The 10,087-nt window shown below is 48.7% G+C and overlaps 1 protein-coding gene across 1 annotated transcript in view; it reads left to right on the top strand.

Annotated features, from left to right (window-relative positions):
• Window positions 1–8,051, top strand: part of GLG1 (golgi glycoprotein 1) — a 146,216-nt gene extending 138,165 nt beyond the window's left edge. The window contains exons 24-26 of the mRNA XM_041772553.1: window positions 145–265; window positions 861–967; window positions 3,022–8,051. Of these exons, the coding sequence (XP_041628487.1) occupies window positions 145–265; window positions 861–967; window positions 3,022–3,189 (396 nt within the window). The 3' untranslated portion in view covers window positions 3,190–8,051. The remainder of the gene's footprint in view (window positions 1–144; window positions 266–860; window positions 968–3,021) is intronic.
• Window positions 8,052–10,087: the final 2,036 nt, after the last annotated feature.

Here is a 10,087-nt window from a genome sequence, read left to right on the forward strand (position 1 = left end):
CACATTGCCACCTATCTCAGAGTAAGTTCTCTTGTTAACCCTCAACCTTTTCTCCTTGAACTTTTTTGTATATATATATTTGCCAGTAATGGATCTGATGCATTTCCTCTATAAAAGCTCTCTTCCATGATTTTCCCTTCCTAGGAAGTGTTAAACATGCTGAAGGAAAGCAAAGCAGACATCTTTGTGGACCCAGTCCTTCATACAGCCTGTGCCCTGGACATTAAACACCACTGTGCAGCCATTACCCCTGGCCGAGGGCGTCGTAAGTCACTATTCACTCTGACCCTCTCTGAACTCCCTCAGACTCTCTCTAAGAACACTTAGAGCTGCTCTGTTCTGTAGCTACAGCTCAGCCACAGACAACATCCTCTGGGGGCTTGGTTGATGCCAGGACTAGGCTTTTGTGGCAGAATGAATTTAGGACTAATCCTGCAGGTTTGAACTGATCTAGCCATGTCCAGAGGTAAGGATTTGATGAAAAGGGAAGGTTGAGTTATTTATCAGGGAAGCAAAACGTAGTCATCATCATTGCCCTCTTCCCCTTTATCCAAACTAGAACAGCCTCATTGACTTTCCCAGTAGCTGTACTGCATGGATCCTGGGCAGATAGAAAGTTGTTTCCAGGCCAGGCATGCCAAGTAAAAATGAGAGAGGTTTTAAGAGTCTCTGGGCAGCTGGCCTTGGAAGTTTAATATCATTCTTCTTCAAGTTAAATCTTGGGTCAAGTTTCCTAGAATGGATTTAAGTTTGTATAGCCTGTAAATCTGAATTGTCTGGTGGCGAGGTCCCCTTCTCCCCCAAGCTTACAGAAACTTCTGTTCTAGATGATTTCAACTCTTCTGCCTTTTCTTCCATAGAAATGTCCTGCCTCATGGAGGCCCTGGAGGATAAGCGGGTGAGATTACAACCTGAGTGCAAAAAACGCCTCAATGACCGGATTGAAATGTGGAGTTATGCAGCAAAGGTAATGACCAAGTGAATTACTTGAAATGGCCATCTTCTCAGTCAGTTCCCCAGATACTCCACCAGTCTTCTTGTCCTTGTGGCAAGACCAGCAGTAAGAGTATTTGAGAAGTCTCGGTGTCCTTGAAGCCTGCTCAGCTTCCCTGCACCCGCAGCCACCATCTCCTTTTGCACTGGTCTGTGTCTGCGGGCTTTCTCCTCATTGCCCATAGTCTACCATGGGAAAGCAAGTCACCCAAAGGATGGGGCTGAAGCCAACCGTGCCAGGAGAACCCAGACATCATGCCCACGGGAAAGCAAGCAGGCTGGCCACTGCTGTCTTAAAGCTTGTTTTTCTGATTCCACACAGTGTTTGGGAGGAGCATATGTATGTGAGACTAGCCCTGGGTCTTGGTGAGGCTGAAACGGGAATAATCAGGGAAAGAGACATCAGGACACCTGGCAAACTTGGACTGGGGGAGATTTTTCCTATAAAATCAGTGAGAAGAACAGTTCTTCTCATGTATTTATTGCTTTGTGGTGTATAAAACATACTGATGGCCGTATTACCTCACTTGAACCTTGAAACCCAGCAGGTTAAGGGAGTGATGATTTCCTCACTTTATGGTGGTGGAAACTGTGACTTGCCTTAAGGTCCCTCAGTGAGAAAGTCAGGTTTCTAGATCAACACTCTTGGTATCACTTTAACACCAGGATGGACATTTGGGAATGTCTTGGATTAAGATAGTGACCATGAGAATAGCCCCCTCTTCCTTGACCAGTTCCTCCTGTCACCCACATGAAAGGTCAGGGGTTACAGGCAAACAGGAAGGACCACAAAAAGTCTTCATACCTAGATGTAAGGGAAATGAAGGGAAGGGATCATAGCTGTCAAAGTAGCAAGCACATCCCTCACCCCTTTTTCCAAGTGAACATAGTTGGCTTGGAAGCCCTCAGTTAGGTGAGGCAACAGAGAGGTGCCCAGTCTCTTCCTTGCTTCCCACTTGCCCCAGTCAGTTGCTAAGCATCGCTGCAGAATGTCTCCACTGCTTGTCTTATCTCCGCAAATGTCAGTGCTCAGATTGTATTCATCCGAAACCTTCCTACTCTGCTTTGTGTGTATGGGATGAGCACATATACATCTCTGGGCAGACCCTCTCTGGCACCAAGGCTAAGGTGAGACCCAAAAGAGCAGGTCCCTGTGCACCCTGGGGAGACTTTCGGTCCTGAATCTGCTCTCGTGGGCTGCATAAAGAGAGGTCTACTTGAGAAAGCAGCGAGGACAACAGGATGAAAACTGGCTAGACTGCAAGTCCGTGACTGTGGAAATGATGCTGTGTGTTCTGCCAGCCTGAGTCACTTTCACACATTGTTTCTACTGGGGGCAATCCTCATGATTTAATGGTGAGTGACAAACAGTCAAGATACAGAACCAGCATCCAACATGGTCTCAACCATTCTCTGTGTTTTTAAAAATAAGCCAGAATACATAAGAACCTGTGACATTGTACTAGTAGCCACCTCCCATCCCTTGGGCCTCTAGGTCTTCATCTATAATATGGGAGGAATCCACTTTCAAGGATTTGTATGAGGACTAAATGATTGAAAACATGTCAGTGTGGCACCTGGGTGGCTCAGTCGGTTGAACGTCTGACTCTTGATCTCAGCTTGGATCTTGATTTCAGGGTCATGAGTTCAAGCCCTGCCATTGGCTCCATGCCGGGCATAGAGCCTAGTTGGAAAACAAAACCCTGTGGGGCTCTCTCTCAGCGCCCCAGACACGGTGAGGTCTTCAGTGTAAGGGCTACTGTCAGGTTGGTGGTGGTGATTGCCATTATGAATGATATGAGACCCCACCTCTTTGTATTTGTATTTTCTTAATTTTGTACAGTAGATATATACCATGTTATGATCAGGAAAAGGAATTGCAGCACTGTGTTTGATTTACTTGTCCCTTATCCTCTCTCCCCAAAGAAATGGTATCAGTTAAACTAGGAATTGAGAGAGGCGAGTTAGAGCTAGTGCTGCCCCCAGCCCGGTTCTTTCTGAGGCCAATGCTGCTGTTTGTCCTTCCAGGTGGCCCCCGCAGATGGCTTCTCTGACCTTGCCATGCAAGTGATGACCTCACCATCAAAGAACTACATTCTCTCTGTCATCAGTGGGAGCATCTGTATATTGTTCCTGATTGGTCTGATGTGTGGACGTATCACCAAGCGAGTAACACGAGAGCTCAAGGACAGGTAGAGCCACCTTGACCAGCAGAGGAACGGCCTGTTGGTGCCCAGTGTATACAGCCCTCCTGTATAGTGTACCCACTCACCTCGTTCTTCTCAGAGGTGGCACCAACACCCGCGTTAGAGCAGCAGCAGGTTTCCTCTGCACTGTCCTGTCTCCAACTTCGCCCGTGTCCATGGTGTCCTCCTCCTCCTCGACCATTTTGTGCAGCATCAGCAGCTGGCCGCTTTGGTTATTGCCTGGGTTGGCAAATTTGGGTTTACCTGCCCGTAGACAAGTCTCTCTCATACCAATGGAACTACCAGTACTTCCAGAACCAACTTACCTGACCTGCAACTCAAATGATTTTTAAAAAAAAAAAACAAACACCAAAAAAAAAAGAAATTTTTAAAGAAAGAAAAAAATGTATATAGGTAACACATCTCCTCCAGGCTTGATTTGGGCAATGGGGTTATTTCTTCTGTGTGACTATAAAATGAAGGCAGGACTTTAGGGGAAAACACACACCCAATATGCTATCACTGGGATGTCTTGCTCATTTCTCAAAAGCACCTTTGGACCATGTGGGGGCCATGGACTTCACCGAGGAGTGGGAAACCACTAACCAGCCTGCTTTGGGTCTTGTTTTCTTCTGCTGAAATAGTGATGCCTTCCAGTTCCCACATTAATAGAGCCACTGCTGGTCACGACCCCAAGACCATGAGTATTTCTATGATCTTCTCACTTCAGTGAAGTAGAGCAAGCATGAGCTTCCCTAGGCCAACGGCACATGAGTTGGGAGGAGATCAGAAGTGTGTGAATCTGGTCAGTCACTTGATCTGCACAGGGAGGCTGGACCCTGCATACCCAGGAGCAGGATCCCAGGCATCTTCCTCCTCCAGGCTAGCACAGGACTCAGCCACACTTGGATTGACCCTGCTGAGGGATAGCAGTTATTCTAGAAGGCCTGCCAGGAGGCAATGACTACAGGAAGGGAGGGAGCTCAGGGCAGGAAGGAGGGGGCAGGGATTGATTCACTTTGCTTTGTGTTTCAGGCAACAGTGCAGGTCAGAGACAGTGGCTTATACAGATTTAGCGTGGTCTTAGGATATGACTGGCAGTCCAACCTGACCCTTCTGCGGGCTCAAGGCCACCTTCCCAGACAAGCTCTCTTATGCCTCTTTGTGGAGAGGACTTGGAAAGTTACTATGTTAAAAGATGGAGCTTTTTTTCCTTTTTTTTTTTTTTCCTTTCCATTTACTGCGTACACCCACTGTAGTAGGCATTGGCTAAACATTGTACTTTAATGATTCATCAGTCTTTCCAGAATCTGAGCTTTATGGAAGCAGTCTTCCTGGCCATCCTCCCTCGTCTTTCCAGTGTGGGATGACAGGTTTGGAGTATAACGGGGAGGGGTGCAGGCATCACAGTGCAACCTGGCACACCTTAGTTTGAGTTTGGGGCGTGGAGTTATGGTGGCTGCACCAGAAGGCGGCATGTACAGTAGGAGATATATTTATATAATATATATTTTATTAACCTGTTAGACGTTCCACAGAGTATTATAAATCACGTGCCTAAAACTGTCCACATAGACCATGGCACCCTTCCTTGCCCTGGCCCTCCTTTGCCACCGTCCACGTGGGCTGCAGGACCTACACAACATTTGTCTCCCCTGAAATGTGTTCGATACAAAGTGGGTCAGTTTGTGGATCAGTTGATTCAAATTATTCCTTGTCTAATCTGACTGACATATTTTTGAATACTGTGGTTTTCTTCTTTTTGTTGTTGCTACCCTTCCTGGAGTCAGGGGGGTCCAGAAGCCAGCTATATCCCCCTGCCTGGGGTACGTCCAGTCACCAAGGAGAGCTGCTAAGCTGCTTGGTCCCCTCTGTCCTGCTCTTAGGCTCTTCCTGGGATTACTCAGTCATAAAACTTGAAACTCTTGGAGTCTAGGCCACAGCCCCCTACTACCACCGTTGTGGAACTGATTTGGGCTGGTCCAGATGGTCCACCTCCAGGAGATCCCAGCTGGGATGTGGAAGCTTGGGAAGGAGAACTGGAGATGTCATCTAAATGCAAGCCCCCAACTGATGTGTCTGGCGTGGTTTACAGGATAGAACAAACATTCACCATTTGATGAGTGTGCGGTACCATTCTCCATCTGTACATTCTCCCTCCCAGTGTATGTAAAATATCTCCATAGTTGAATGTGCCTCGACATTTTGGTTTTGTCAGAAGTGAGAGACAGTCTCATTAGTTGTCTGCAGCAAATCTGGATGCTTGAAAAGGAGTTTGATTCTTGAAATATTTGTCATCTTTAGAAATGGTCAAAATAAAAGGGATACTTCTGCCAGTATTTTCAGTTGCTTGTTGCTAGAAAAGCATTTCACCATCCTGCTTGGAATAGTTTCATGTGGCTGGTTCCTGAGAGTCCCAGATGGTGTCCTGAGCAGTGTTCTACCTCCAGGGGGCCCAGCACCTTCTGAACCTGCAGCCCAGCTGTATCCATTCTGGCCCTCATTCCATGTAACAGCACTGGTTCTGGGCCTCTTGGGTCTGTCGTGCGTAAATCAGCTAGTCAAGGGTTAATCAAAAAGGAAACCATGGCCCTAGTGGAAGAGCCAATCTCTTCTGGTATCTAGCCCATGAACAATAACAAACAGCCAGTGTTGGGCCCTGGGGGGTGGGGGGTGGGGTGGTAGGGAGGGTGGGGGTGGGATTGGGTATTGGGGGATTCCAAGGTCAAGACTTCAGGCACTTGCTGAAAATTACAGTAGCCAGGTTACTCATCTAGTCTTGTCCGTGCACTCACACTTAGCTCCACAACACTCAAGAGGCACAGGAGCCTTCTCTCCTGGGCTGGGAGATCAGAAGTGCAGGCAGACTGGCAAGAACAGGACTGTTCTCTCTGAGTTCCTCTCATGGACGGTAGTTCTGGAAGTGAGACCCTTACCCTGGTGCGTCCCTGGCCTTCCTCTCCTCTTGCTACTGTCCCAGGAAGAGTCTGCTAGCAAGATGTGCCGAGGTGGGAGCAGAGCAAAGGCTTGGGTTTGCTCTGAGTAGGAATGCCTTCCTCCTCTGCATTTCCTGGAGACCCTGTGGTGCTGCTCCCAGCTCTGTGGGTCCGTCAGCTTGTTCTGAGCCTGCGCATCCTAAGAAGCCAGGAGATTCTGGTACTCAGCAGGCCTTCCTCTGTCTCCTGTCTTGCACTTCCTTTTCTGGGGGACAGTGAACAGCTCCACTGGGGAAAGAGGAGAGGGAGATTCTGCTTCCCCGAGAGGTGACAGAATGATCAGATCTCACTTCTTCCCATTTCCTGAAGTCATGTAATGAAAGAATCCAGTTGTAAAGAGGTCTGTATTACCCGAGGTCTGTATATGTTAAACATACCATCAGACAAAGCAGAAAGGAGCTTTTCTGCTGACTTCCCTCTACTTTCCCAAGAAAAGATTCACTCTCGAGTGTGAGTTTGATCTCTGGAAATGCCTCCCCTCCTCCCCTCCTCCCCACCTCCAGGCTGTGGCACAGCTTTCAGCCCAAAGACCCCACTACGGTGAGTCATCTGGGGAGAAGTAGATTGCTTCATGGGGCCTCCTTTCTCAGCTGGTCTCAAGTTCTGAGAAAAGGCTTCACTTCCTGTTTCTTCCCCTTCCCCAACAAAAACTAGCCGCATTCCCTAGACAGCTTTGTTACGTCAGTGGATACAGAGAGCCACGGACGCCAGCCAACCTATGTTTCACCTAGATTTTGCCACAGAACAAAAAGAAGAAGGCTTTTTGAATTGTGTGCATTTTGGTATATATTATTTGTATTTCAGAGTCTTAGGAATTTGGGAAACCTGAAAGATCCCTTTTTTTCCTCACCATTTGGACGGCACCTGTGTTGCTTTATCAAATGCAGCACTCCAGTACCCTGAGTTTCTCCTGGGCCTTTAGGGACGGTTCTTTTTCTTCACCTCTTCTCCCCTGGCCCCTGATTACCAAGGGCCGTGGGGTCAGAGCAGATGTTCTGGCCTGCCTCTGTCTTTCTTACTGTCTCATTTGTCTCTGGTCAGCCATCTCTCTAGTACACTCCTTTTGGTCCTCTTCTCCTTAGGACCAGAGTCACATGTTAGGGCAGTGAGTTTGAACGCAAATCCCCTTCCTGCCCCGACCTCAGACAACAGACAACTCATAGCAAACCCAGACAGACTCTTCAGAGTGACAAGCTTCCCCAAGCCATTTAGTGAGGTCACAGTGGAGCCCCAGGGATTGTTTGTCATCTGGAGCCTGGAGTGGGACTCTCTGCTTGGGCTAGCGGTGACAGGATCCTGATGGCAGGATCCCTCCCCCTTTCCCAAGATCTGTCACAACACACCGGTAGGGATGTTAGGATACGGGCAGTAGAGAAACCTCCCTGGGCAAGGAGAAAATTCAGATAGTGCCTCTATATTCTGTTTTTGCCTTCCCCCATCATGGAGTCGACACCTGGACCCCAGAGCCCAGCAGGCCTACGCCAGAGCCAGGGAGGTGAGACCAGGCCCCCCGAGGCAGGCTGTGGTGCCCGGGGAGGAGTGGCCGGCAAGAGTGCTGACAGCAGGAGGCTTCATGAGCGGCTGCTCCTGGCTCCGTGTTCCCTGGTCAGTCCAAACGGGAAAACAGACTGGACAGCAGATGCTGTGTGAGATCTTAGGCCTTGAACTTTTTTTTTTTTTTTAAGAAAGAAAAAAAAGTAAAATTAACAAGCCTCTTTTGTAAATGATTTTTCTTTCTATGTATAAAATCCCGGCAGTTCCTTGTTTTTACATGTTCATGCTGTGTAATTTTGAGATGTTACTGAGATCCTGAACATAATGTGCATTTTTTTCTGTACAGATGAAATGGGAGAATTTAATAAAGAGTTTGCAGGTTTTTACTTGTGAAATCTTCTCTGGTGACTGGGAGGACCCCTCCAGCTGTCCAGCTGTGTGCACTTCGGAACTTGATACTGATGCTCCCTGCACTTGCTGGCGTCCTTTCTATCTCCTCAACTCAGTAGGTCAAGCAGAGTAAGACGTAGGACCTTCAGAGGAGAGCAGGAGGCCAGATCCAAGGTTTCCTCTCAGGCTGAGGTGTTGGGAATTAATTCACTTTACTAAGGTGTTTAAGCTGTATACTAAGGCTCCTTCCTGGGGAGAGCTCGTAGACGGGACCTGTCCTTACAGATAGGACACACGGATGGCACCAGTCTCTAGTAGCCACCTTCACGCTGGGCCCAGAACTAGGCCACATTTTTTTTCCGTGCCCCAGCCGGCCCCGCTGTTGGCTAGCCCTCGCTTCCCCATCCCAACAGCCCAATTCCAGGGCCAGTGACCTCTGTGACACCCTTCTGGAGCCTTCTGACTCCTCCTCTGTCAGCAAAGCAAATGTGTCAGGACATTACAAAGTCTTCAGCTAAGGAGTTGGCACCGTAACAAGGATTTCTCAAAGTAGACATGTGCGTACTAGGATTAGAGTGCTGGTATGCCCAGTGAGAGCAGACTGGGGTGTCCTGAGAACTCCTCAGATTCATTTTCAGCAACTGCCACACAGATGGTGTAGTGTAGAGGCCAGGAGAAGGTGAAGTATAGAAGAAGAAAGGAGGAAGAGGGCTTGGGAGTCTTGGGGTCTCAATTGCAAATACTCTATGTAGGAAGCCGTGGGCAGCCATCACTCTGAATGGGAGGAGTCGGGCTAGGTGCTCTTTAGAGTCCTGGAGAGGCTACCCGACTGTGGTGTAAGCATGGGAAATGAGGCACTGGGTTCAGGCTCCTTGTCATTGGTATTTCCACAAAGGAGAAGTGGGTTACTTAGCTCTGCTGCACGTGGCCCCTCAAGGGAACACTACAGCAGTCATAGGGACAGTGTTGCCTTAGCAGTCTCCGAATGAATCACCCTACTGTAAAATTCTGTGCGATCTTTCTAGTAAAAGGTCCTTGGCCAACTTTAATCCTCAGAAGCATTTGGCATCTGTTCTCAAAAGGAGGTAAGAATGAAAAGATTTTAACCAAAAAAGGGGAGGACCTTAGACACCCACCTCTCAACTAGATGAAGAAGTGAGAGGGCAGATGTGACCCGGCTTTCTCAGTAAGCAGCAAAACATGATTGTCTCTGGCATATGTGTGTCCCTCTGACTAGCCAGGTTGGCTTTGGGCTTATGACCATCAGGCTCCAGGCTGGCGTGACTGACCTGTCCCAGAATCTGCTGACCCTGTAGAGGCGTCCACTGGGAGTCTTGGTCCTAGGATCCCACCTCCCTTGCCCATAACAACCAACAGCACAACATCTTCACAAATTCTCTGTATTTATGGAGAAATTTGGACAGTCTTGGAGAGAAAGGGGGAGGAAAAGGGGTCACAAAAGGTAGCAGACTAGGAGGAAGCTGGCTGGAGCAAAGAGGGAGGGTCCGGAGCACAGGCAGCCCCTTGGAGGACTTGGAATCTGCTGGGCAGAGGCTAGAGACTGTTTAGACTGGGGGTGGTAGGTAGGTGGGTGGATCTAAGCCCAAGAGAAGGTAAAAGCCTCAGCCAAGGGGCCACAGAGAGGTGAGGGCAGAACTGGGACCAGACTCAGGTGCTCTTGACTAGGTCTACACCCTTTCCAGCCAGAATCTGAGGGCTCAGCTCTGACTCTACAGTGTCCACGGGAGCTTCCCAGAACCTCCTGTGGGAGGGCCCCTCTGCTCTCTGACCTGAATACCCTGTGTTCCTGTCCTCAGACCGTTAGGACAGATTTCCTTGCATTTTAAACCCAGGTTCAGTGTCTGATCTAGCCTTCTAGACTCACTAATGTTCAGACTGTTCCAGTCATTTCTCTGTCCTGGCAAATAGTACTGAATTAGGTGAATAGGTCGTTGACAGTGACAAGTCATCGCTTTGCCCCCTGGGGGGCGGGGTCCCAGGTCCCAGGTCAGCATCTAGGGATCCATA

Source organism: Vulpes lagopus, chromosome 10, assembly GCF_018345385.1.
Source record: "Vulpes lagopus strain Blue_001 chromosome 10, ASM1834538v1, whole genome shotgun sequence".
Classification (NCBI taxonomy): domain Eukaryota; kingdom Metazoa; phylum Chordata; class Mammalia; order Carnivora; family Canidae; genus Vulpes; species Vulpes lagopus.